At 49.5% G+C, this 27,636-nt stretch overlaps 1 protein-coding gene across 2 annotated transcripts; it reads right to left on the reverse strand.

The window, feature by feature from the left end:
- On the reverse strand, positions 1-25,852 carry TMPRSS9 (transmembrane serine protease 9). Of its 2 annotated transcripts, XM_052801647.1 has the most exons (20): positions 25,799-25,852; positions 16,842-16,993; positions 15,220-15,347; positions 14,686-14,753; positions 14,085-14,260; positions 12,878-12,919; positions 12,431-12,544; positions 11,724-11,895; positions 11,191-11,465; positions 10,887-11,023; positions 9,374-9,692; positions 8,354-8,525; positions 5,541-5,812; positions 4,690-4,826; positions 3,749-4,109; positions 3,538-3,654; positions 2,710-2,881; positions 2,118-2,383; positions 1,424-1,560; positions 1-930 (listed from the first exon to the last, which is right to left on the reverse strand). In XM_052801647.1, exons 2-20 carry the CDS (start codon positions 16,963-16,965, stop codon positions 769-771), a joined length of 3,351 nt encoding a protein of 1,116 aa, XP_052657607.1. In that variant the 5' UTR covers positions 16,966-16,993; positions 25,799-25,852; the 3' UTR covers positions 1-768. The 2 variants fall into 2 exon arrangements, with proteins under 2 accessions (XP_052657607.1, XP_052657606.1); XM_052801646.1 differs by lacking the exon at positions 12,431-12,544.
- Between the last annotated feature and the right edge of the window lie 1,784 nt (positions 25,853-27,636).

Here is a 27,636-nt window from a genome sequence, read left to right on the forward strand (position 1 = left end):
CTTGGGCCACTATCTCAGCACTTTGAAATTTTCCCACCTAGCTTAACCAGAACAGTGGTCTGTGTGGCTATGCCTCAATCTTTGTCAATTTAACTACCAGTTCCCTTATGCAAAGGGACCTGGGAGCTTGGGGGGGGTGTGAGAAGCCTGTCCTGATTCTCTAATACAGATGAGGGCCTGTGTGGTCCAAGTGTTTCAGTCCTACCTTCTCTTGTGATCAAATGGTGGGCCAGGGGATCATCACTGAGCTTACTAGTACCAAGCATTGAGTGGAAACAGTAGCATACCCTTTCCAAAAGCCATTGCACAACATAACAGCTCCATCAAGGCAGTGAGGTCTGAGGCTTCTGCAAGGGCATAACTCAGCTGGGGCAAAGTTCACTTGTCTCTTGGCTTGGCTTTGGAATGACACCTCATAGACAGAGGTCAGCCAAACTACATGAATCTCTGGCAGTGCTTCAGGCACCTCTCCAACTAGAAAGGCCACATTTTAATGCGAAGGATGTTTGGCCAGGTCTTAAGATGGGACAGGCCTCATTTATTTATAGAAAATGTCTAGAATTGTACCTGTCTATGCCAAGCAGTTATCAAATGCCCTGGTGTCACAACTGCAGTGGGTCACACAACACTGGCATTTGCTTAATACCTGCAGGCCATCTTCACCACTTTGCAGCATCAAAAAAAAATGTACAATAGCTGAGGGGTTAGTGCATCCTCTGGCAATTACTCCTCTCATTCATCACCTTCCCTGAGTGGTGAACTCCAGCTTCAGAGCTTGAGGTTCTGCGCAATCCAGCCTTGGACAGCTGTGACTTTAGTGTAGACACCAGGGAAGTGTGGCCTGGCACAGCCATAGCCCCAGCTTGTGATTCCTGCTAGAAACCACTTTCCTGAGGGTTCTTTACATGCCAGGGGCCCACCTGCATCACCCTGCAGAGAAAGGAAAAGGGTCCTGTATCAAGCCAAAGAGGCAGCCCAGCCCCGCCAGCTGTGAGATGTTCTTTCTCTCTGGGACATTGGAGCATTTGCTGTCTTGTTCCCCACCTTCCCAGGAGCCTGCTTGCAAGCTGGAGGACTGCTCAGTGATGTACTTGCATGCACAATCTGAGGTTGGGGTTCTAGAACATGGCAGAATATGTTTGGAGGCACAATAGGGTCATGAAACGCGCTCCATGGTATCCCTGTGGTCTCTTGCTTGGCATTACCTCTCTGCATGTTTCCCTGACCTGTCACAGGTTGGTGGGGCAAGCAAAATGAAGTGTATGCAGGATGGACTTGGATAATGGCAACAGCCAGTGGAGATGGATGGACAGACAGCTGAGCTAGGGGAGGCAGGGCAAGGCCATCCAGAGAGAATATAGCCCGGGGACTTTGCACAAGTTTGCTCTGTCCCAGCCACAGCATTTGCTGCTCTCGCACTCACTGAACAACTGTCGACGGTGCCGTGTGGGAAACCGGCACACACCATCCTGCTGCTGATCTGGACAGGGTAGAACTTTTTGCAGGCCTGGTCTCCGATGATGTTCACTGCTGCTTTTTGCAGATGCTTTGACATGACACCTGAGAAGGCAAGTATCACTGTTAGCTTGGTGCAGAGCACGTGAGAAGCAGCAGCATGTGTAGGAGTAGGGTCTCTGCAGCCTTACTTGCTTGCCAATGGGAGCGACCTGCACTGGGAGCGACCTGCACTGGGACAGTGAATCAGGCCTGGTTCCTCCCCAGCAGAGCAAGCACAGGAAGGTCCCTTTGGCGTGTAGTTTGTCAGGCAGCTCAGCTGACCAGACAGAAATGGTATCAGGGTGGTCCTTGTACTGCAGGAGCACAGCTGGAGCAGCTGCTACAGGGATGGGGAGCACAGTGGCTGGCATGCAGGAAGCTTGGGAAGGCTGCAAGAGGGCAGAGGTGTAACCAAATGGAGGAGGAGTACAGTGCATGACTGCTGGGAAGGAAATTGTGGTGACACCAGGCCTTGCCCAGGTTGGTATCCCCTGCAGGGTCCAGCCTGGCATGGGGAGTGCTTGGGGCAGTGGAGTGGGAATTGTATGTGTTTGGGCTCACAGGGTAGGTGGCACTTAGCTTGGCCATCATGGATGTGAGGGAGCCCTCTCAGCCAGTACCTCCTTCCTTCGTGGAGCCCCAGCCTGTGATGAAGCATCTGGCTCCTTCGTGGAAGATATGTGAATTGTCTGGGAGACATATAGGTTTGATCGTGTTGCTGAACTTGATGGGCATGTTCAGCTCTAGCAGTGCCACATCGTAGTCCAGGCTATAGACGTTGTAAAAAGGGTGCTTGTAGATACGGAATATTTTCTCCACTTTGCCATCGATGCCACTCAGGAAGAGTGTTCCTAGAAAGGCCACCCACATTTTGGGGTCACTGTAACTGCAGAAAGAGAGCAAACCTGGCTGTTAGGAGCATGGCCCCACAAGGAGGGCCATTCCTCCAGTTGTGGGGTGGGATGCACTATGGCCACACCTTGTGAGGCCAGGACCCCTGTCTCCATCACACTGTGGACAGGCCCAGGCTTTGCTCCACTCCTTCCTCTTCATGCTTACCTGTAGGGGCACATCTGTAGCAGGGAGCGCGTGCTTCCAGTGAGGCACAGCGTCCCAGCCATGGTGCTGGACTGCGAGGAAGCGGAAGGGCTGGTGGGCTGACGGGAGTGAGGCCAAGAGCCAGCTGGCTTCACTAGCCCATCTCAGACTTACATATCGAAGCAGTGAGCTGCAGAGAGCAGCCATCGGTCAGCAATGAGGACAGCCCCACACTTGTGCTCCTTCTGCCGAAGCCAGAGACTGACTTGCCAGGGCCATTCTCCTTGAGCCGCAGTGCTGCCACCCACGATCTTGCTGAAGGCCAGAGCAGTTGTTAAGCCACAGTCTGGGACAGAAGAAGAGGCACCATGGTTTTAAGTAACCATAAGTGAAAGGGATATCTGCCCTCCTTCCATAGCCCGTGCCATGGGGCAGCCTTCTGGGGAGACATTCGCAGGGCAGTAGGATGTGATGAATTTCATTCACCAATCTGAGGTGAGGCTGGGCAGACATGGTATGGTTTGGGAACTTTTACTTGTTACCACAGATCACACCTTCCAGGGATGTGATATGTGAGGAGGGGATGTTTGGATGGACTGGCTGAGCTGTCACACAGCAAGCAATGTGCAGTCCAAGGAGCAGTCCCAGGGATGACAGGACATCTTCTGGGCTGCCCTGTTGTGCAGAGCTGTCTTGCCATCTTGTACTAGCAGACTGACTGGCCAGAAGGCCTGTGTGCTGGGAAATGTGTTCTAATGTTTATAGCAGAGGAGAAGAGGCCACATTTTCTGGCAGAAAATTTGGACCCTGCTCATCCAGCTTCACCTTGTTATAGACTCTGGCAGACCAAGTAGGACCTGGACCACAAGGGACTGGCCCAGACCCCCAGTGTACAACGTGGGGCCCAAGACAGCCCATGTGAAGTTGGTGGGTTGCATTGGAGAGTCTGGGTAATGTAGAATAAGGCTGGGCGGCAGTCACAGGCTGCAAAGCAGTACTCACCGCAGTTGTGCTCATCAAAGCCGTTGCTGCAGTCGACAATGCCATCACATTCGGGATTTTCTTTTCCAATACAGACCTTGCTGGAACACTTGAAGGTGAGGCTAGTACAAGGCACCACTGGAAGGCAATAACCCATGGCCTGCTCAGTACCCTCTGTTCTGGGGCTGGAGGTCTCCCACCAACATGTCAATAAATCTATCATCAATTTTACCTGGGGTTTGGGTGGGCTTGGCAGGCTCAGTGGTTTCCAGAGCTGTGGAGGTTTCTTTGATGGTTGTGATTGTCTTCATCCCCAGGGTGGTTCTGTTGATTGGACTTGCAGGTGTTGTGCTGGGCTGGCAAGTAAGGATGGCTGCAGTAGAAGTTCTCGTGATGGCTGAACTGGAAGGGGTGCCTGTGCCAGGACTGGGCAACTGTGAGATGGTATCCAGGATCCAGTCTTTGAGTTTGGTAATTCTGGAGTACACACCAGGTTTCGTAGCCTGGGCGCAACCAATTCCCCAGCTCACGATGCCAGCCAGATAAAACACTCCTGGGGTCATCTCACAGGCCAAGGGTCCACCTGAATCTCCCTGAGGAGGAAGCAAGGCAATGGCTGCTCAGCCCAGTCTCCCCAAGACAGGTCTACATGGAGCTGCCCCTCAGCCACATTGGGACGACTTAGCTAGCCCCAAACTCTTCTTTCTCCAGCCCTGTAGGGCTGTCTGCTGCTATGCAGTGTGTGTGCAAGATATGAGTGTGCAGAGGCTGAAACTGCGGTCAATGGCTCAACCTGGCTGCACAGATACAAGTAGCATTTGTCATGAAAGTTAATAGCTCCTGACAATACCTTTCCACAAATGAAGGACAGCCACCACCACCTACCACGTCTCACTGCCACAGGAGGAGACCTGCTTCATCCAGGACTCCACTCTGGCCAGACAGAGCGGTGGGTTATTGGTTTAAGTCAAGTCATGCTCAACTTGATGGAGCTGTATTTACTTTTCTAAAGCTCCAAGGCAGTGGCGTGGGTTTTTTGAGCTAAGGGTACATGTGGATTACAGCCTGGCCACAGCAGCTCAGTAAATATATCCCAAGGATGTGCTGAGGCTGTGAGTTAGCCCAGCTTTCTGGAGCAATCCACAGAGGAGCAGAGAAATCCCAGACTCTTACCTGGCATGAGTCTATCTTCCCCTCTAGGAAGCCAGCACAGATCATTCGGTCAGTGAGGGAGAAGTTGTAGAGGAAGTTGCAGGTCTTCTGGTCTATGATGCCCACAGAGGCTTTCTGTAGGATCTCAGGCTTGGTGACTGCATGAAAACCATGACATTAGTGAGTCCAGCAAAGGGAACTGGGAACTAATGGCTTTTAGACTGACCCAACACGTATTTCAGGAAAACAGGCTCTAATCCCACACAGGAGTTGAATCCCATATGAGCTACTCTCAGCAGCCTTGAAGCTCCTGGCTCACCCCAGGGTGTAGTTTCATACCTGTGGAAAGGCTACTGCACACAGGCAGCAAGTTTCTGTTGTCCTGACAGCTTGTGGGCTCCTGGTCAACAGTTACAGGGACAGTAGGGCTTTGGTAGCACATGCGCCACCCTCAGGCCTTCTCCCTACAATGGGATCTTTGCTTTTTCTAATTGCTTGGAACATCTTTGCAGCTGAGCGTGGTTGCTGAGGCTGACATACTGTCCTGCCAGAGCTACAGCAGATCACTGAGGCAATGCCCTACTCTTGCTTAACATGGGAGAACTCCTGAGGGGACCCCAGCTGGTTTCTACTGGTTCCTGCCAAGCTGCTCTCTTCGTTTTCTTGTTTGCTGCTGGCTCCTAAATAACTGCGATTTAAGGTAGTGCCCTATGTGCCCTTATTCTTGCGTTTCTGTCAGTTCCTGACTGTCCCTGTTACTGTCCCCTGTCCTGTATGCTCCCAGGACTGTCTGGGTGGCAGTGGCACAGGCTTTACTGCTGGGTCTTGTCACTGCTCCAAAGCAAATCAACTGGTAATGCATTACTACTTACCATTCCCTTCTTGGAGGTTACCCCACCCAGAAATTATGCATTTCTTGCCAACAGGAAACTTCTGCACAGCAAGTGGGAGACAGACAGGCTGGATGTATTTGCTGAAGACAAGAGGTCTTGCCAGCTCAAGTATAGCCACATCAAAGTCCAGAATAATAGGGTTGAAGAGGGGATGCTGGATCACTCTTGTTACATTGACTTTCACTGCATTCCCATCTGTTCCATTTAGTGATGTTGTTCCCACATAGGCTTCGATCTCTTCTGGATTTGTCCTGCAAATACATAATCCTAAACATGCATGCTCACACACATATGCCTAGCATGAATTCTGACATTTAAATTGCAGACAACTTTAAATGATCAGTGTTTGAAACCTTACTTTACCAAAGGAGACCCCAGCACACAGAAGAGTAGCTCTGCTAAGTCAGGCCCAAAGAACTGTTTCCAGCAGTGCCACCTGTTTGATGTCTCCTGAAGAGCAGGTACACATGTAGTAATCCTCTCCTCACCTCCGGAAATTTGTTATTTCAGGATTGTTCTGGCACACGGATGGTGTCTCTATATTCAGTAGGTCTTGATGGATATGGGGTTTTGTTTGGATTTTTCTAGAGCTGTGTTTTATTCTTTTTTTTTTTTTTAAACCCCATATGAATTTTAAACATTCGGTTTAATGACATGTATGAACTGCTTCCTTTTGATTGTTTTCCACCTGCTCTTGGTGGTTATTTGATAACTCAGAGAAACAGTAAGAAGGCATTCCCTAAACACTTCCTCTGTACCCTTCGTAATTGTGTAGTCCCTATCACACACTCCCTTCCCACCCAGTTGTCTCTTTACCCAAGTCTAGTCTGATCTATTTTGTCATGTTTGTTATGGATGCTGTTCCACACCCAGTTCATCCTTGTGTCTTGTGTTAGCCTTTTTACAATGTTATTCTAGCACTGCATGCAATGTTTGAGAAGTCGGAATGCTGTGGATTACCAGCAACATACTGGTAATCTCAGTTGTTTTTCTAATAATTACTAGCATTCACTTGCTCTTTAATTGTCACTGAACACAGAACTGGTGTTCTCATGGCAATATCCACAGTATTTCTGACCTCTTTTTCTGAATGGTAAAAGCTGATGGAGACCCATCATCATCTGCAGGCAGATAGCACTGCTTTTTTGCTATGTGCATCACTTATCATAGAATCATTTAGGTTGGAAAAGACCTTTAAAAGATCATCGAGTCCAAGCGTCAACCATGCCTACTAAACCATGTCCTGAAGTGCCTTGTCTACACATTTTTGAACACCTCCAGGGATGGTGACTCAACCACTTCCCTGGGCAGCCTGTTCCAATCCCTGACAACCCTTTCAGTAAAGAAATTTTTCCTAATGTCCAGTCTAAACCTCCTCTGGCACAACGCGAGGCTGTTTCCTCTTGTCCTATCTCCAGCCACCTGACAGAAGAGAGCAGCACCCACCTCGCTACAACCCCCTTTCAGGTAGTTGTAGAGAGCGATAAGGTCTCCCCTCAGCCTCCTCTTCTCCAGACTAAACAGCCCCAGCTCCCTCAGCCGCTCCTCATAAGACTTGTGCTCCAGGCCCTTCACCAGCTTGGTTGCCCTTCTCTGGACACGCTCCAGCCCCTCCATGTCTTTCCTGTAGTGAGGGGCCCAAAACTGAACACAGGACTCGAGGTGCGGCCTCACCAGTGCCCAGTACAGGGGGATGATCACCTCCCTGTTCCTGCTGGCCACACTATTTCTGATACAGGCCCGGATGCCATTGGCCTTCTTGGCCACCTGGGCACACTGCTGGCTCATATTCAGCCGGCTGTCGACCAGCACCCCCAGGTCCTTTTCTGCCGGGCAGCTTTCCAGCCACTCTTCCCCAAGCCTGTAGCGCTGCATGGGGTTGCTGTGACCGAAGTGCAGGACCCGGCACTTGGCCTTGTTGAACCTCATACAGTTGACCTCAGCCCATCGATCCAGCCTGTCCAGATCCCTCTGTAGAGCCTCCCTACCCTCGAGCAGATCGACCCTCCCTCCCAACTTGGTGTTGTCTGCAAACTTGCTGAGGGTGCACTCAATCCCCTCATCCAAATCATCGATAAAGATATTAAACAGAACTGGCCTCAATACTGAGCCCTCAGGAATGCCACTTGTGACCCGCTGCCAACTGGATTTAACTCCATTCACCACAACTCTCTGGGCTCGTCCATCCAGCCAGTTTTTACCCACACTTTTTTTTTTTACTTCACGCTTGTCTACCTTGCATTTCACTTGCTGCAGGTTGTCTTGAAACTCTTCATAGTTAGTCCCCCACCTTTTCTGCCTTCAGGAATTTTTATTCTTGACAAACATTATCCTCTTGCTACTCATTTCTTTATCTGGGTTATTTATAAATCTGGGCTTGGGCTCTTGCTGTTTAACAGAACTATGCAGGATTGAACTGACCATCCTCCCTTTAACAGCTGACCATGTGTCTCTATTTCCTATATTATAGCCAATTTTTAAGGTTAAATTTCTTGAAGAAACTCTCTTGTGGCACCTGTCCTTTTCCACCCCTGTTGCATGTGTTCTCCTTGCTCCCTGCCCAGGCTACTTTAACCTTTCCCTGCCTCATCCCAGCCTCCCCACAACACCCTTTTACTATGAATCTCTAGCTATAACAAAAATTAATGATGTCCAGTGTCTGTTCTTGTTTTTCCCCAGTGACTCCAGTGCCACAGCTATGGGTTTGGCTACACGGCTGTGTAAAGCTGCACAGCTTTATGCTGGTGGGCAGGTGAGCTGGAACAGCAGTGCTAGCAGGGATAGGCTCTTACTCATTGAAGCAGTGAGCTGCTGACAGCAGCCAGCGGTCCCCAATGACGGTGGCTCCACAGAAATGGCTTGAGTCTTCTTTCAGGCTGACTTGCCAGGGGATCTCTCCTCTGGAAGCATCTGTTCCTCCCACAATCTTGCTGGGTTTAGAGAACCCAGGTCGTCCTCCACACTCTGAACAAAAGCCAAAGCATGACTTGTGAGTACTCCTAGCAGAAGACAAGTGAGGAGAGAATTTTGCTCTCTCTAACCAGTGAGCGTGAGCAGGGACAGGTCAGGGCTGAAGTGTGAGGCATCTGCCCAAGCCCTGCCTGCTGATCGTGGCGGTCCCTGATGGTGGCCGTGCACAGCTCTACATGGGCTTTCACCCTAACTGCTGCTCTGCATCTTGCCCTTGGCAAGTCCTTAATCCTGTGCCTTTCTCAAAGGCAGAGTAACCAGCAGCTCTGTGCCTCTTAGCCTTGCCATTCCAGATAAAAAGTTAATCCTAAATTTAGAAAAATACCCTACATCTGTATCTCCCTGCAGAGCTGCTGGGAGGGCTCCTTGGAGCTGACAGGTCATCCTATAGACACCTGCCCTCCTTCCCTTCAGGGAGAAGACGCATGCTGCTATGAAGTTGCAGCCATCAATTTTGAACTACTGGAAGATCCTTAGGTGGCAAACAAAAGTGAGCAGTCGACAGGTTAAACAGTGTCAGATGCTGCTGTGTCTCAGTACCCTGTCCTGGGCCTGCTGGTGCAGACCAGTTACACAGACAGCAGACAAAATTACACATTCAGCTGCATAAGCAAAGGAGGAACTCATCTGCACAGGTACTGAGTGACTTTGCCAGGCTGCTCTGGGTGAGCCGGGGTAGCCAGATAATGTAACTTGTGCCTTGGCCCTTAGCACTTAGGCAAGGGTTGTGTGGGTCACCCTACTGAAGGTCATTTCAGCTCAGCAGAAGAACAAACCTGACATTTGGACCTGTACCAGCCATTCTTCCTGCCAAGGTGCACCCACCCTGTAGGTGCTCATACCTTGTGGTCTTGATGCAGTCACTGGGTTGCTGGCAGCTGGGGCTGGTGAAGTGGTGGGGATTGCTCCGGTAGTGGTGGTGTTTATCTTTTCAGAGCCGACCATGTTGTTATTAGTACTGGTGTGTTTTAGAGGGACAGTATGGGCTATGGAGGTGGGGAAGGCAGAAATAGCATCCAAGATCCAGTTTCTGAGTTTGGTAACCCGTGTGTAAACCCCGGGCCGCCTGGCTTCAGCACATCCAATTCCCCAACTCACAATTCCTGCCAGGAAAAACTTGCCGGATGGTTCTTGGCAAACCAGGGGCCCACCAGAGTCACCCTGCAAGAGAAGCCAGATGGTGAGCTTTCACTGGGGACGCTCCAAGCTTGCCCTGGCCACCCTCAGCATACCTCTGCCAGACTGCGTCTCTCTGTCCCTGTGTATCCCAGCTCACCTCTGCTTAGTTGCTCCAGCCTAGCAGTGAGTGAAGCATCTCCTGTGCTGGCCTTTGGGTGCTCCTCTGTGTCCTCTCTTAAGCAGTAGCATTGTGCCCTTGATATGCCAGAAGAGCACAAGGCCATCCTCCCTAAAATCTAGGGTAAGCATTTCTACTGGTTTAATCATTTGTTAAACTGCTGCTCTTAAAGGTTAAGCCCAGCAGCCCCTAAACAGCCAGATGATGGGTGTTCATTGCATGATATGCAACCCAGGGAGACCATGCTAATCTTTGCATGTTTTCTTGATTTGGCCTATGGTTTCCTGGTCAATTCTTTGGTGTTGGGGGGCCATGAGTGTTGCTGATGTAGGACATGTGGTGTCTGTGATGCTGGCAGTGCCTTCTGGGGGTTGGATTGCTATAGGTGAGTAATGAATAACCAGATGGGTCACGTTCATCATCCAACCTTGAATCTTCCATTCTTGGCCCCTTCTCTGGTGTTTGTGCTGCACTTGGTGCAGAAATGTGAAGCACTACCACCAAAGAAGTGCAGTTTTGCTCAGCTGGTGGCTGTGGCTATGAAGGGCCCTGCCAAATCACAGGGACAGCCATGGAAATCACAGTCCTTCTCTCACAACACATTGTGAAAGGCAGGATTTTCTCCAGCTGACCACTTGCAATTCCAGGCTGGATAAAAGCTAACTAGGGATAACACCAAGTTGTTCACCAACAACTGTTGTGTATGTTTTCGTTTCCACTGCTGCCCTTTGCCATCTGGATTTTGATCTGAGGACCTGCCAGGTACATTGGTAGTGCTAGCCCTGATTACAGCTCAGGAAGTAGAGAAAAGTAGTTAAATAGCCAAAAGAGCCACTTAAACAGCAGTGCCCTGCTCTAAGCACTAGAGAACATATCCTCATTTTTGTCTTCTGCAGTCCCTGCAGATCCATGCTTGGTTCCAAGGCATGGCCTCAAACCTTGCAGGGGGAACCATGACCGTGGTGTCAGATCCTGCCTCTTGAAGTGCTGCTTGGTGCATATTGGGAGGGAAAAGACTCGTGCAGGGAGGTGTGCCGGCTTCCCTGGGCAAAGCTTACCTGGCAGGAGTCGATTTTCCCCTCCAGGTAGCCAGCACACAGCATCCTGTCTGTGAGGACATGGCTGTAGAGGCTGGAGCACAGCGCCTGGTCCAGCAGCTCCACTGTTGCTTTCTGCAGGAACTCAGGTTTCACCACTAAACGAGAAAGATGCAACCGTGAGCTCACCACAGGGAGCCTTGCATGGGACCAGCTGCCCATGCTACAGCTCAGCCCAGCTGGCCAGAACATGGCCTGAGTTCCCTTCCCTGATGCCTCCTGCACCGCTCACGCCCCACCATGCCTCCTGCCATGCTTTGCTTACAGAAATCCTCCTTGAGGTAGCCCCAGCCAGAGATAAGGCACTTCTTGCTGGTGGGGAAGTGATGCCCAGCGCCTGGCAGGCACACGGGCTGGATGTACGTAGTGAAGGTCACAGGTCTCTTCAGCTCCAGCACGGCCACATCATAGTCAGCTGTGTCAGGATTGTAGAGGGGGTGTGGGATGATGCGTGCGATGTCCATTTTCACTGTGCTGCTGTCTGAGCCTCTGAGGGAGGTGGTCCCCGTGTAAGCTGCCCACATGGCTGGGTCCTGAAACCTGGAAGAGAGACAGCAGGGACCGTGTGACCCTGCAGCCACAGCATCGCCCTGCAAACCAGAGCCGCCAGTTGCAGGCGATGCTGCCTCCTGACCATCCTGCCATCCCAGTGGACAAGAGCTCCCCGTGGCTTAATCTGATAGAGGAAGGAAACCAGGCATGATGGGGCAGTGTGGTACAGCGGGAGCTTGAGCCAGAAGATACGGCAGCTTTTGGAAACGGGGGGGGGGGGGGCAAGCTAGCGTGGCTAGAGCTTACTCAGTAAAGCAGTGAGCAGCAGACACCAGCCACTTCTCTGTGAGGACTGCAGCACCGCAGAAGTGCTCGTTGTTCTCTCGCAGGCTGACTTGCCATGGGAACTCCCCTCTGGATGCCTCTGAGCCTCCAACTATCCTGCTGGCAGTCTGCATGGCAGGGCGGCTCCCGCAGTCTGAAAGGGAGGAGAGAGCCAGTGCATCAGGATCCTGCCGGCTATGCCCCACCAAAGTGCTCTTGGGGACAAGTGGGAAAAGTTGCTTTGGCTTCATGCATGCTCCCACCACATGCTCAAGCAGCAGGACTTTGCCAGGGATGTCACAGGGCAGACTTTAACCTGCAGGCTTGGAAGAGAGCACTGCAAAGCACTGGCCCATCACAGCATCCTCCCTGAAACTCTTCTAAAGCAAGAAATTCTGGAGATAAATATCTTGGCTAGTTCCACAAGCTCAGCCACTGCCTTATGGTCTGCTCCCAGCAGCTCGTGGGCATGTGGCGCTTGCCCAGCATGCCAGCCCACCAGGAAGGTAGGCCTTGTCATGACTCTTTGAAGTTGGTGGCGGGACCAAGGTGTTTCTAGGGTACAATTCCCCTCATCCTCATGCAGACATCTACTATTGGCCTATGTCTTTGGCTCTCTTCAGTGCCCAGAAGCCCAGTGGGTTGTGGCCTGTCCCCCATGTCTAGGAGACCTGCTGCAAGAGACTCACCACAGCCCCTTTCATCAGGGGCATCGGCACAGTCTTTTTGGCCATCGCATTCAGGGTTTTCTTTCCACACACGCTGGGTATTGCAGCAAGTGAACATGTCTCCAGGGCAGCTCCCTGGGGACAGCAAGGCTCGAGTCGCTTGTGTCTTCTGCAGCCCTCCCAGCAATGAACCCCCAGCTTCCCTAGGGGCAGCCACCACAGTGTCCTTGTCCCTCTGCTCCCTGGCAGTGCCGGAGTCCCTGCGGGATGGAGCCGGGAGCAGAGCTGCAGCCCTTGTTGCAGCAAAGTGGTGCAGGGCCCTGGACCACCAGGTTATGAACGAGATGGGGTACAAACACCTCTTGTATCTGCAGCCAGGCCACTGGTGAGGAGAAGGCTACAGGTCAGGCTGCAGAGTGCAGCCGAGGGAGCTGGGGCAGATGGCTCTACCTGCTGCCTGGCTCTTACCTGATTTCAGTCCAGGTCTGTAGGGAGAAACCTCACTGGGACCTGTGACGAAGTGGAAAGAATGGGGATCAGTGAGGGCATCCCAGTCGGGTGCACAGGAGCTGCATGTTCCCATGGACTGTGCTGCTCCCGGGCCAGGGCTGGCAGAGGCTTTGCTTCATCTTTTCCTCCTGCCTGGCAGTCACTTTTCCTGCCCCACGGCCAGCAATGAGCTCCTGGCCTTGAGCTCACCGGGACCCTTCTTCACTTTGCTCCACCATGGGCACAGTGCGCAGTGGAGGAACAGCCGTCTACAGCCCTGCAGGCTTTTGGGGTGATCCCAGGTGCAGGGAGAAATTCCCAAGAGCTGTGGCACTGAGCTGCCTCCCAGGAGCAGACTCCAAGGCTGAAGCTGTGCAGGGCTGTTGCCTAAAGCCAAGGGGTGTCTGTGCACCCTCCATTTGGGCTGCACCACGCTCCCAAAGGTCCAGGGACCCTGCCCATCATTGCAGGGAGTGCAGAGGGAGCTGCAGAGGAACCCACACCTTCGTGTTTTCCAGGCATATGTTTTTTTTAATCCCCTGGACCTGGAGTCCTACGGTCACATGCAACTCCACAGTCACTGATGGAAAGGAGAATTTCTAGTCAGGTGGTTTCAGAGAATTATTAAAATATGAGAAATATCTACCTAAGCAGGAATTATTGCTACAACTCTGAGGACTGCCTAAGGGCTGCTGTACACTTGTAGGTACAGTCAACCCAGCAATTAACCTCCTGAAGCTTGATCTCTTGTCCCTCAGGCTGGTTCCAGGTGCTGCAAGAAAAGCCAAAGAAGCTGCAATTTATGCTTTAGGCTCTGTTGGTGCAGGGCAGAGAGCAGCAGGACAGCATTAGCATTGGAGGGGGACCTGGGGACTCCCCCACAAATGTCTGTTGAGCAACCGCCAAGATCTAGGCATGTTTCTGCTGCTGTCTTGTGAAGCTGGTAGCACCTGGGAGCCAGGCAGAGCATCTTTTGTTGGTTTGCTTCAGTGCCTGGCAGCACCTCCATTTCTAACATTGCTGCTGGGCACGAAGCCTTGACTGGACATCCAGAGCTAAAGCCTTGTGGCAGTTTGGCTATCATCTGAGACACAGTTTGTGGTTTTGCTAGTGTGACCTTTGGTGCTAGCAGCACCAGCACAAGGCACCTTGCTCTGGCTGCCCAGCAGTTGCAGGAGGAGCATACCTGTAAGAGAAGCTGAGGATATCGTCCCGTAGGCAGCCAGGGAGAGACCCTGCTTGTGCAGAGCAGCTGCCAGCCCGTGCCTGAGCGCTTCCTTCTCCATGGTAGAGCTCAGGGGCTGGGAATCCTGGGGGGCAAAGCGGAGGCGAAAGTGGACGATCACGCTTGAATTTCCATTCCTGCTGGAAGACAGAGAAGTAATGGGTACATTGGCTCTGTGGTCAGTACAAGGGACAGGCTCTTGTGCTAGCTGCCTACAGGGAACTCGAGGGAAACAAAACTAATTCTTAATAATTTAAGATGCAAGTTTCTCTGGAGATGTGCTCTGGTTGAAATGGTCATTTGCATTTTTTTCTTTGGCGCAGAGTTCAGCTTTGGTTGAACAAAGCTGTTTTCCTCTGCCTTTCTGACTGCATTTCCAAATGGAAGAATCCAGAACATTGGTGCGAACCCAGAAGAAAATCCAGCCTTGACCAAAAAGCACTTTCTCTTTGTACTAGTTTTGAACAAGAACACAGGTGTGAGCTCACCTTCTTGGTGGAGTTTGTCAGAATGCCCTGAAACATGAGCTGCACAGTCTGCAGAGAGACCTGCCTACACTCACCTGTAGCCCAGGATGGTGCAACCAGTGCAGCTCCAGTCCAGCTGGGAGTCCTGGAAACTGGACAGAAACTGCAAAGCAAAGAACGATGATCACACACTTACTGGGCAGAAGATCCCAGGGAGGTGGGACTAGGTGATGCATGGGATTTTGCAGGGAGCTGGAGCTAGCTGAAGCATCATCTCTTGTCTCTAGGCAGCAGGAGCACCTGTGTCCAGCTCATGTGTAACCCTTTTCCCACCCTGGCTCAGGGCACAAGGCAGCACATCCTTTCTTTATGCCTTCCTACCACCTCTCTTGTGAAAGGAACAGACCTGAGCACACATTTCCTACTCTGCAAATGTCTCTTAGGGCCCTGACGGGGCCTCTCAAAGTGCAGCTCAGCCCTGTGGTATACCCTGCTGATGTTTAAGAAATTCCTGTTTTCCTCCTGCCCTTGGCATCCAGATTCTCCTGAATGAGGACAGTTTAGCTGGGCCCTGGGAAGCTGCCACAGTCTTTCCCAAGTCTTCTCCTGCCAAGCCCAGATCAACTCACCAGCCTCTCAAGAGCAGGCGTCAGCACCCTGTAGTAATCCGAGTTCTCCATCTGTAAGCTGCTATTGAATGCGATTCCTTGCAGCTCCACTGTGTGCTCAAAGCTGGTCTCTCCCGCAGGATGACAGGCTGCCAGAGAGGGAAGGTGTCTGTCAGGGGTACAAAGGACACACGGAGGTTTGGGGCCATGGCTGGACCCAGCTTTCCTCGCTGTTCGCTTTGGAACATGGGTCTCATCATGTCCTTTAGACCCCCCTGGTCTAAGCAGCTTGACTGTCCCTGACCACCCCTGGTTGCCTTGGGGGTGCCCCATGGCCGTGCTGGGCTACCCTGCACACATGCAATAGGCAAATCTAATTTGAACTTGAAAAAGGTGGATTTTTGTCAAGCCTGAGACAAAAGTTCATGGTCAGATGGGTACAACCTGGCAGTGCAATCCCAGATTGGCCCCATCCTTGCAGGAACAGGCTGGGGAAAGGCATGCTGGGTACCAAAGCCAGCTTAGAAAGTGGTACTGTACAGTAGAGCTGTGCTGGTGGGATGTCAGTCATGTCAGCCTGGGGTCCACACCAGGGGGCTGGCCTGAGGTGGCATCTAGCCATGGGACACCAGAGGCAGCAGGAGGGAGGTGGGAGAGGCAAGGAGACAGTGGTCATGCTCTTGAGTGGGACAGTAAAACAGGCAATGGTCAGTGGCTACTAGAGGTTGTGACAGGAGATGGCTGGGGCGGCAACGTACAGTGACACAAAATTTGAGAGTCACAGGGAGAGATTAGAGGAGAGGAATAGAGGATACATGTCATGCAACACTGAAGATAAAGCGCTTTAAAGTCAGACATTCAGAACATGAGTTGTCTAGAGCCCTTGCAGTTTGTGTGTATATATGGGGAGAGCTGACCACATTTTGTCCTCAGCAGAAGGCTTTTGAGGGTTTTTGCTGTGAGGACCATGAGCTGTTGTCATGGTGTAACCCCAGGAGGTAACTAAGCACCACGCAGCCGCTCACTCACTCCCCCCACCCCCCCACCCCGCAGTGGGTTAGGGTTAGGGGAGAGAATCAGGAAAAAAAAGTGAAACTCATGGATTGAGATAAGCACATTTTAACAGAACAGAAAGGAAGACACTAATAATGATAATAATAACAATAACAAAATGACAGTAATAATGAAAGGATTGGAATATACAAAACAAGTGATGCACAAAGCAGTTGCTCACCACTCGCTGACCGATGCCCAGTTAGTTCCCAAGCCGCGATCCCCCCCAAGCCAACTCCCCCCAGCTTATATACTAGACATGACGTCACATGGTATGGAATATCCCTCTGGCCAGTTTGGGTCAGCTGCCCTGGCTGTGTGCCCTCCCAACTTCTTATGCCCCTCCAGCCTTCTTGCTGTCTGGGCATGAGAAGCTGAAAAATCCTTGACTTAGTCTAAACACTACTCAGCAACAACTGAAAGCATCAGTATGTTATCAACATTCTTCTCATACTGAACCCAAAACATAACACTATACCAGCAACTAGAAGGAAAATTAACTCTATCTCAGCTGAAACCAGGACAGCTTTGCAAGCCATTTCTTTTCTGGAGCAGATAAACTGAAAGAACGTACCCAGCTTCGCACTTACCCAGCAGGATCCCCAGGTAGAGAGCTGTCACGCTGCCCACCACGGCAGCAGCAACAGTTACCTTCCAGCAGCTGGCCCTCAGTCCTCTTCTCTGGGTGCCTAGCACTGCCTTTATCTGGTCCATGATTTCTGAGCAGCTCTACAGATGGCGTCTGTGATTAAAAAGAGGAGGAGGAAAAGGACAAGACTGGGATGAAATGTGACATGCCAGCTATGGTTACCCCAGGAGCTCCAAGCAGTGCCTTATCACAAGAAGTAGAAGGATGGATACACAGTCCATCCCCTGAATATGCCTTAGGCTACAGTCAGGAGATTTTACTAATACGTCCAGGTTGTAGGACCTGAACACATCAACCATGGTGGCCCCTCCCTGCCTGGTTCCCCTTCCCTTTCTTCCTAGGAGGCTACCACTGAGCATGGCCGTGTCCATTGTGAGTACAAACCAGCCTGATGCCTCCATCTCCATGCTCCGCACGGGCGCTTTTGGTGACACAAGCTCTGGGTGAGCGGTGAACCAGTGTCCCAGCATCACAGGCCCTGCCTTGGGGTCCAACTAGGACAGCACACAGTACCTGCTCTTCAGCAGGCAGTCCCCCAGGTTTGCTTTAGCAGCAGGGTTTCAAGGTCCTACCGCCTATGATGCCAGGGTGAACTGATACACCAGCTCATAGCAAGGGGTGAGTATGGACCGGGCTTGGCATTTTGGCTTGCTCTTTCTGCCTCAGACATCACCCTTAGCAAAGATCCTAAAACTGACCAGTGTCACTAGCAAATGCTTTGGTGCTGCTCAGGAGTCACAGAGCTGCAGTAGTAGGTGGAACAGTTAAGTTGGAAAGTACAACATTTATCTCAGAGTAATCTTAGAGGCCTGCAAATAACAAGACTAGACTGCAGTCATATCCTTAAATATGAAACTCTGCAGTCTGAATAGGCAGCTATGGAGAGAGACCTGCCTGGGAGTCTGTCTAGTAAATGTACCAAAGCCAATTGGTATTGGAAACCCTTAAGAATCATTGGCTGCTTCTACTGGACCATTCTGACCTGACTACTGAAATCCTGACACTAGGCTACTTATATCCCCGTAGTATACATTATGTGGATTAAAACTAGCTAAGTAATAAACCTCACCCTGTAGTTGTTTATGAGGCAGGTTCCAGGGTGAGGTTTCATATATAGCCGAATGCTATTCCATATTTTTGCAAGAATTGTGAAGGAAATACAAAATTACCATCAGTAAATTCAGTGGATGACAAAACTCACCACAGTGTTTAGCAGAGAGCTCCCAGTGCCTAGTGATGCAGAGCAATTAATATGTGTTTTAATTACAGCTATGCGGCTATCCTGATGGGTGGTTTCTCCTTTCCTGTGGTCAGCACTGGCACTGGTGCTTCCAGTATTTTGCTTCGAGTGGTACAAACATCCTGCACTGGAACCAAAGCCCCTTCATGTGATCTTTCCTGCCTCCTGAGATCAACTCAGTGGCCTCTGCTAGGCTTGTTCCAGTATGTCAATGCTTTTCATGCACTGAAGATACTCAGATGGGATACAGTACTCTGAATGTGATCTCAAAAATGCCAAAAACGGGGCACTTACTTACCTTGTTTTTCTGTCTGCACTCTTGCTAGTACAAGCCAGCCTGTGGTTGTCCTTCTTTTGCACGTCATCAACAGCTGGATATCGGTAGGAATGAAACAGCCTGGAATATCCTGCTTTATCTACAGTCATTCGATCAGCCATACTTCAGTCATGTTAGTTTTTGCAAGAAGCCTAACAAGACAAGAAGGGGCACTGATTTCCTCTGGCCCTAAAATGTGTTACTGGATTAATATTCCTCCCTCACAGGTAGGAAGAAAACACACAACCCTTCCCTTCAGACTGGCACACAGAAGTCTATCTAAGACAATTTGGTTGGTCAGAGTTGAAATACATGGAAGTCCAGCCTTCTTGGCCGAAGGTCCAAAGTTCCTCAGCTTCAGAGTGAGTTTTCTGAGGACTCAATCTCTAGCTGCTGGGAAACTTCAGATTTACAGGTCACACCAGAAGAATCTTGGTAAGGCAAATGAATTCCTCAAACTTACTCTGCCTAGATATCGACAGCTTCAAGAACATGAAACCCACTCAGCTTTTCCTTCCTCAGTCCCAAATTCTGTCCTGCTGAGGGACATCTTGTCTGGTCACTTCTGCACCAGCCATCCTACCAGTTCAGGAGATGCTGTGAGTGGTTGGGCTGCAACAACAGCTATTTACTGATGCTATAAATCAGGCTGTGACTTCAGCAAACGGGAAGCTGCAGACGAACTGCCTTTTCTAATGCAAATGTATCTAGCAATGAAAGAGAAAGAGGGAAGAAAGGGACCCAGGACACAGGGAGCAGCAGCACTGTTTCAGAAGAGCTTTTCAGTGTTTTCCAAGAGACGTCAGCAGCTCTTTAAACTGAAGCTTCTAGATAAGAAATTTTAAAAGGTCACTTCTTTGTGAGGTGACAGAGAGAAAGGGGAGAGGAAGAGAGAGTCTGTCCAAGATGCCTCTTTTTTTCTAACAGACCTCCCAATATTCTTTTCCAGCTGTAACTGAGCCTGGCAGAGATAGGCACTTTGGGCCCCTGTGTTTTGCTAACAGTATCTCCATTTGACAATCCAGCTCTGGCTAAGAGGAGACAGGTAGGAAACATTTTTTTCCAGTGGTCCTAGTGACCTGAATACATACAGATGAGCGATCCTTCCTCAGCTCTTTCAATAGGTTTTGGAGTCACCAGCTCTCTTGCAGTATGCTGAATGTGGAAGCTCAAAAATCTAGTCCAGATATGCTGACCAGTGCAACAGTGGTCTTACTACCAATGGACTTCAAAGGTAGGACAACCACATCTGAGAAAAAAATTAACACCACAGACAAAATTGGTTATGGCTGGGTGTTATTTTGGCAATAGAAGTTAGATTGAACTAATCTTGGCTGCATATAAAAAGTCATACTAGAATAACAGGTACCTGGGACCCTAGAAAGAAGTTAATATTATTGATTGCACTGGCATTTGAACTGGAAAAAATAGAGTATTTAGAGACAGACAGAGAAGCCTTCTACTTCCCAAAACAATCAAAACTTGTCTTCTTTGCTCTCCCTTTTAGCATAAGGAAAGTTTATTTTCTTTTGGTGTGAGTGGTGCAAGTTAAAAATGAATTAAAAACACATGTAAATGGAAGGCCCATCTTGCAAGAGCAAAATAGAGATTGGAATTTTTTTTAGTGAAAGAAGATAAGGACCGCCTATAAATACATAATGGAGATGAGTAGCAAGGAGCTATATACATTGAAAAACATCGTTGCATAAAATCAGATGAGTGAAAAGTAAATTTTGTTGGTGGGGGCAGAAATTAGGAGAGTATTAACAGTCAGAGGAGCATGAGTTTCCGGTAGGAATGTTGAGAAGAAAAAGCACATTTATGTTTTTTTGACAGATTATAAATTGTAAGCAGTTGTAAAACATGATGCCTCTGATAGCAGGTTGGGGGGGGAACTTGGTGATCTAAGAGTATTTCCAGTCCTATTTTAGTGGGGTTTCTTCTCACTGCTCCATTTTAGCAGAGAAGGCATGTTAGATGTGCTACAGTCAACAAGAGCTGTCCTGTGAAAATAACCATCTCTGGCTGTCCCTAAGGATCTGCTGAGATTCCTGGGAGATGGCCACCATCTCTGCTCCTCTGCTTCCTGGCAGCTCACGGTTTGTTTTCTCCATGGGAGTCTGGATTTTGCTCCAGGGCAGCCTTGCGTCATTCCATCGGATTTCCTTGGAAGAGGTATTTTATTTCTCAACTGGTTCAGATGATAGGGAAATTTCAAAATGTAAAGTGGAATGGTACAAATATCCATTTATCCGTAATATTTCTTTTAATTAGCCAAACTGTCATTAACACCCGCTCTTCTCGTCAAGAAGGACAAGAAAGTAGCACGTGTGTGTGTGAGCACGCATGTGCATGTGTGAGCACATGTGTGAGCACTCGTGCAGCATGTCAGGGGCACATCACGTGCAGGAGCAATGAGGGGACAAGGCAGGGCCACAGGAGGGAGATCCTGGGTGTCTGTCCATCCATTGGGCACAGATCACAGTCTCCCCGTGGCAGGGGTCTCTGTTTCAGTCTGGTGAGCCCCATGGCATGCACATCTGTAAGACTGGTCCAGAGCACACAACTGTTCAGCACAAATTGTGGTGGTTCCTGGTTTTGGGTAGAAACTAGCTTCTTGCAAAATGTGACAGCACCTGAGATTGAAGAGCGATGGTGACCTCGCAGCACTCTGCTGATGGCTACCCAGCAAAAGGGCTTGTTTTTTCTTTGTTTACCTCCATGTTCCCCAGTCTCTTATCTTCCACTACTTGGTATTTCTCTTCCTTTGCTTCTGCTATGTCTTTCCCTTCCTGTTTTCACCTCCTGAGGCCTTCCCTTCTGCCTTCCCAGCCCTCTCCAGCTCTTCATGCTTAGTCTCTCTCCCTTCAGAACAGAAATGCACACACCCCTGTCTCACACTGCTTTGCCCCAGGCTCCCTCCTGCTCTTCTGCAGCTTCTCCTGTTCCCAGCCTGCCAGCCCCTAGCAGCAGCCCTCCACCATGAGGACACGAGCCAAGCCTCTCCTCTGATCTGTTGACCAGAGGAAAGAAACAGGGAAAGAAACACAGGGAAGAAACAGTGGTACCTGTGTCTTCAAAAGTCAACTTCATTTACAGATAACAAATGCGAGAAAACCCTAATGTCCCCAGGTGGCAGAGTTCAGGCTGCTTTGGAGCCTTCGTGCTGCATTTCTGTATTCTAGCATGTTTGGATGGTGTTCTCCAACATTATGATTATAAAGGGCAGCCGATATGCTGCAACCATTTGAATAACCAAGCGTTAATAAAACATTTGCTTTATACCACATTAAGTTGGTACCACTACAGGGTAGTCTGGCTCTCAGCACAGCAATACAGTGTCTGCTGAGCCTTCAGACATAAGGGTTGTAAAACTGCCTCATGGTCTAAGGTCATGCCTGTAAGTCCTCACCCAGACAGAGCCTTTGCAAAATGCTGGCATTGGTATGAAAAATATGTGACTTGCTCAAGGCAGACAACAAGATCAGCAGCAGATCCACCTGCAACCTCAGGAAGTAATGAGCATTTGGTCAAAGGTGAGTGAAGGACTAATGATTTTATCCCCGAGATAAGACTTGTGGCACTTCAGAGGAGGAATGCAGCAGAAGCAGAATCAGCTTTCTCCAGAGGGAGAAAGCCCAAAATGAAAAAAGTAGACTCCAACGTGCCTCACTTAGTGGGTTCACCATTCAAATCACAGGCACCAGAACCACAAACCACATCTGAGCCACCAAACCATGAGCTTGAACAGAAGAGAGAAAATGGTCACTTGTGGTAAGTGAAAGCAGAAGCATGACCAGACGAGATGAAGAGATATGGGTGTGCAAACAGGTCTGCTGGCAGAGCCTGGTGGCGAGAACAGCAAAACTCAAATATCTCAGTTAAAATGGGGTCAAGCCTTGTGATTTTTTTCCTTACAGCTGGGAATTTAATTGTATGCAAACGGGGCTCAGCAATTTGTGGCAGCAGCTACTGATAGACGGTAGAATATTTTCCTCAGGGAATGGATTTATAACCAGAGGTATCTGTTGGGTGGTGGTGCAATGCCAGGATGTGTCAGCCTGGAAAGGCCAAGAACCATGTGCCAGTTCCCCCTTAGGGCTTGAGGGCACCCCAGGGCTGCACCGTGAGTGGGGCTCCAGAGAAGGAAGGGAGTATTGGAATAAAACTTGCTTCCTAGTGAGCCCATATGTCTTCCCTTAAATCTTCTGATGACATGATGATATGCCATGAAAAAAAGCCTGTGCCGAAACAGCAGCCAGCTGGTAGAACACATAAAGAAAGGACAGAGCTGCTCAGCATCACACCAGCTGGAGCAGACGGTACCTTCATAAGCAAGACAAACCGGCCACATCATCAGCAGACACAGTCAAGCCAGGTTTGGCTAACATGGCCTTTTTGTTTCAGGTGGCATGAGCATCTCCTGCCACCAGACTGGTTCCTTGAACCACTCAACACTGTATTTCTCTAATCCTTTTGCTTTAACTCATGTCCAACTTCTGTAACCAACTGGACATGTGGAGCTGTGCAGGTCCCCCACCTCTCAGTAGGTTAACGTTTAGTGGGGTTGTGCTGCATTTGAAAGGCTATACCCTACTTCCAAGCAGAAAGAAACACTGTCACCTAAGGGGCTGCAGACCCTGGGCTGAGGACACATCTTTCCTATTGAGGTAAGTGAGCAAAGAGCCCCCAGCACTGTCAGCCTCCAGGCCACAAGCAGCCTGCAAGTGAACAAATCTGTTCCGGGTGTTACCAGTCCCTGCCATTCAGTTTAGTAACTGATCCCGAATGCCTGCTCCCTTGCAGCACTCCTCTTGGAGGTTCATCTGGTTCAGCTGTAGTCCTGCTCTCAGCAAGCCCAATGACATTGTGCAGGCCTTGTTTATTTTCCCTCTTGGATTTCAAATGTCTCTCAATTTACAAGTAAGAAGATCCTCTCCCTGCCTGCCAGCTCTGCAGTCTCAGCTGGGACATGACAGACAGGCTGAGCTCCCTGGTGCTTGTATTATCACTGGTAACAAAGGCTCTAACATCATTTCCACCTTGGAAACACTCAGCTCCAAGCTCTCCCTTTGGTAACAGAGTACGGGGCAGATTTGTACCTGCAATTACTTTTTAAACTTTTAGCCATGGATTACACAGTAAATAAAGGCTGCCTTCCTTCCCCCCAACTGTGCTGGCTTGACAACTCGGTACAGATAGTAAATACTGAATACACATGGGGAGTATCCAGTAAGCAAGGAAGTGCAATTTTTGTCCAGTTACTTTTCACAATAGAAGCACTATATAATTTGATACTTTTCAGCTCATGAATGGCCAAGAAAAACTCACATGCTTAACTCTGGCATTTCCTTTAGTGACAATCATCCTCCTCCTTTGGACACTGTGTCTGGCCCATTGCAAAGGCTGTGGGAGAAATCTTGGTCCTGATGAAGTTGGTGGACATACTGGGACCAGAGGTTCTTGGAGGAACAGGGGCTAAAGTAGGTGTCTTCATTTTGCAGATAATCACATTTTATTCTTTCTTACCAACTTAAATACGTTAGAAGGAATGTGTAAATTACATTTTTTTGTACCTAGCTTCAGCCATTATTACAGTTTGACAGGTAGGCATTAACGTTCATGGGCACAAAACCCCCATGCTACCCTGAAACCAGTCATCTGCAATGCATGCTCCCTCAAAGGAAGAATTCACATAGAGAAACCAGCCAGTGATGAAAGATATCAGTCAAGCAGAGAAATTGCAGCATCCGAGTCGATGGGATTTTTGTCATTGACTTCAGAGGCTGCAGAATAAAACTCGACACATATCAATACAGGATAGTGTCATCTGCTAAACTCAAGTGCTGAGGCTGTGTGACCATGTACAGCTTCAGTCAGCCCCTCCTGCCGGAGGGGACCATCCCCAAGCACAGGCCATAGGACGCTGGCACACACCGACTGCTCAAACCCTGCACTGGCCTGTGCTGCCTTGCTTGGCACCTTCACCCACGGGGACCTCCCTTGAGCAGGACACAGGGCGATATGCCTGAAATGTCTGCAGGGCAGCCTCAGGACTGGAAGACAAGTGGGTGCAAAGCAGCATGACAGCACTCTCAAGCCCTTTCCTTCATTTGTGGGAACAAAGCACCATCCAGCTGCAGAAACGTTTCCTTTAGCTCAAATGGTGCTGCTATTCCAAGCCCATGGAGGTTGCTACAAGATTTCTCTAATGCCAAGGTCAAAACTGCTCACAGCCATGGCTGTGCCACTAGCATATTTCATACAGTGATAATATTGCTTATTTTAGCATTTAGGTCTGCATTATTGCTAAAGCTGCGCTGCTTATTTCCCATTAAGTACCCTCAATTTTCTTTCTAGAATATTTCATAATTTGCTATAACATTTAAATAATGTAGATGATTCTTTGCGTTTGGTTTCCAGAATGTTAAAGAAACTAAGACATTCGTCCTTAACCAGTACTTTCAGAGAAAAGGGTCCAGAGATCACTTTCCACCAAGGCTCATCCATTAGATCACACATTTGGTGTAACTGAAGATAGGCTGGTTAACAGACAAAAGATGAAGTGTCCTACAGAAATATAACCTGCAGGGCACAACTGGCAGAAGTGTCAAACTTCCACAGACATTCAATGGGGACCCCATTTCTGTGGCCAGTGTTGGTTCCTTTGGTCTGAGGAACAGAACAAATCCCCTCCAGCATCACCAATTCATCTGTGCAAAGTGCTCCCGACCTCCCTCGAACCATTTTAGAGTCACATGGAATCGAAAAACACTTAAGAAGCACTCCAGGATCACATAAGGGAAATGATTTAGCCATAAGGGACTAAAAAGGAAGCCCTGAAGTTATTTGCATCTATTAGTTGAAATAAAAGCTTAGATGTTTCCTCTAACAGGCAATAAATTCATAAACAAGCAGTTTCCTTAGAGCCAGCAAAGCAAGAGGAATTTCCCCAAGCACGGAGGGGAAATTCAGCCGGGAGGACCACTTTCAAATTCCCACTTGGCTGGAAATCGAGTGCAGGCAGCAAACCCTGCTGGAAAAGCGAGGAGGAGGGATTGCCCGAGCCCTCCAGCCGGCCGTCCCCAAAGCGGGCTGCAGGAGGGATGGATCGCTGTGCCTGCGCTGCCCACGTTTGCCGCGCTGTAAATTTGGGTTGGGTGCTGTGTGCAGGCGTGGGACCACGGCGGGGGGGCAAGAAACACCCGTGGTGGTCATGGTGGGACCACGGGTGGGTGCAGTTATCAGAGCAGGTGCAGGTTTTTCTCTTCCCACCCGAGCCAAGAGAGCCCGACTCCTTGAAGGAAATGAAAAGGACTGTTGAGAAAGAGCAGGAACTCACCCGATTTGCTTTTCCCGTTGCCACCAAGGTGTTTTTCCCTAGAAACCTTCTCCCTCCGGAGCCGTGCCTCCTGTGAGCTCGCTTCCCGCAGGGACTGCCCGGCCACACCGGCCGCGGGAGACGCGGACGAGAGGGAGGGGGAGAGGGAGGGAGGGAGGCACACGGGGAGTTTGCATACGGAGCTTAAAGGCACAGGCTGAGAAGCAGAAACGATTCACCCTGAAAAGCTGGTTTGTATCTTCACTGGGCGTTGGGTTTAAGCACTTTTTTTTTTTCCTCCCTAGCTGCCTGCGTTGGAAACTCGAGCAGAGATGCCCCAGCTCTTGCCTCTCCCCAGCACGTAGTACAGTTTCTGCAGTTCACTGTATAACTCCCGTTCACTTCAGTAGCGTTCCACCAGCAGGACAGAAAGCAAAACTGCTGCCTGAAGTGCTGGTGATTCATGCCAGCTGCACTGAATTCACTCCACTCACCAGAACTTGTCAGTACCCCCCCAGTAAAACCGTGTGGGTGAGCGGTTAACAAGCACTGTCCCATGCACGCAGAAAACAGTCAAGTGAAGCACTTTTACAAAAAAACCCACTCATTTTCTCAGTCAGACACCCATAGCCCTTACAGTCCATCCTCTGTTTATCATCATAACAATATCCGCATGAGCAAAATGGCCTAACTGCTGCACAGGGACAGGCAAGGATTATCTAGCATCACACACCCCTACAGCAGAGGCCAAAACTGGACAGGGTTCTTTGTGCTGGAGTTGATGTTTGAGCCCACGAATGAGCCTTCCGCCATCTCGAAAAGATGAAAAACACATGAAAAACTGAAAACTCATTTTGCTTTAATCTGAATTTTTGCCTGCTGCTTGACAGTCAGCTTTCACCCAATGGCCAATTCTGATCCCAAGTAGCTTCAACATTAATGGAAAACTTTAGCAGTTAGCGTGTTTAAAGAGCAAAGCAAGGAAAGAATGGAACATTCTTAAATTATAAAATGATCTTAGAGACTTCTCTGAAGTTGGTTTTGATAAGAGCTTATTCTTTCATTCCTAACATCTGCTATCCCACAGGTCTCTCCAGACCAAGCAGCAACCACCGAAAACTGTTTTAGGTTTCCTCCTGAGCACCAGTAATGAAGACTTGGCTGGTTAAAATTCCTCCTGCAGGTTGAAAGAACCAGGAAAATGCAGCAGTCTCTGAATATAAACACATTTGGCTGCAAGTGAGCCAATGAATGCCACAAATAGCTCCTGTCCTTACTGACGGACTGCATGTACCGTACGTACATCCCCGTGAAAGAGCTGAGCAGAAGACTGATATGCTCCTAAAAGTTCAGCAGATAAAGAACAACCTGCACATATCTTTGCGGGTCTGGGGAAGACAAAACTGCTTGACCAAACCCCAAAAGCAATAAGGGGAGGAGGGGAGATATGGCTGCAATAAGAGAAGAAACCAGCAAAATCTAGTAGGTGCATTAGTGGTAGAATAGGTTAAAAATGAGGAGTAGCAGTAGCAGTCTCTGCACTCCCGCCGAAGGGGCTAGGAGCAAACACACAAACATTAAGCGAGAAGGCAATCACTATGAATGTGGTCACTGGCAACCAAACTCACCAAACTCAACGGGGGCAAGTTGGGTCCACTCTGCTCATTGCAGGTTTGCTGCACATGCTATTACAGTGTACAGATAAAATAAACACTGTGCTAAAGCAACATAATACTCAAAATTCAACACAACAATTGGGAAAACATCATGATGCACCAGGAGGATTTAAACACCTTTAACAGTATTTAGCTGGTTTGCCACATTACACGTTGGAGTGCTGAGAAATGCTTTGCACAGGA

The sequence above is a fragment of the Harpia harpyja genome, chromosome 11, assembly GCF_026419915.1.
Source record: "Harpia harpyja isolate bHarHar1 chromosome 11, bHarHar1 primary haplotype, whole genome shotgun sequence".
Classification (NCBI taxonomy): domain Eukaryota; kingdom Metazoa; phylum Chordata; class Aves; order Accipitriformes; family Accipitridae; genus Harpia; species Harpia harpyja.

Coding starts and splice junctions, on each gene's coding strand:
- TMPRSS9 (XM_052801647.1), bottom strand. CDS start 16,965: ATGGACCAGATAAAGGCAGTGCTAGGCACCCAGAGAAGAGGACTGAGG. Junction 11,466..11,723: donor GCTGCTCACTGCTTTACTGA/GTAAGCTCTAGC, acceptor TCTCTCTTCCAG/GTTTCAGGACCCAGCCATGT. Junction 5,813..8,353: donor GCAGCTCACTGCTTCAATGA/GTAAGAGCCTAT, acceptor ATGTATTTGCAG/GACAAATCCAGAAGAGATCG.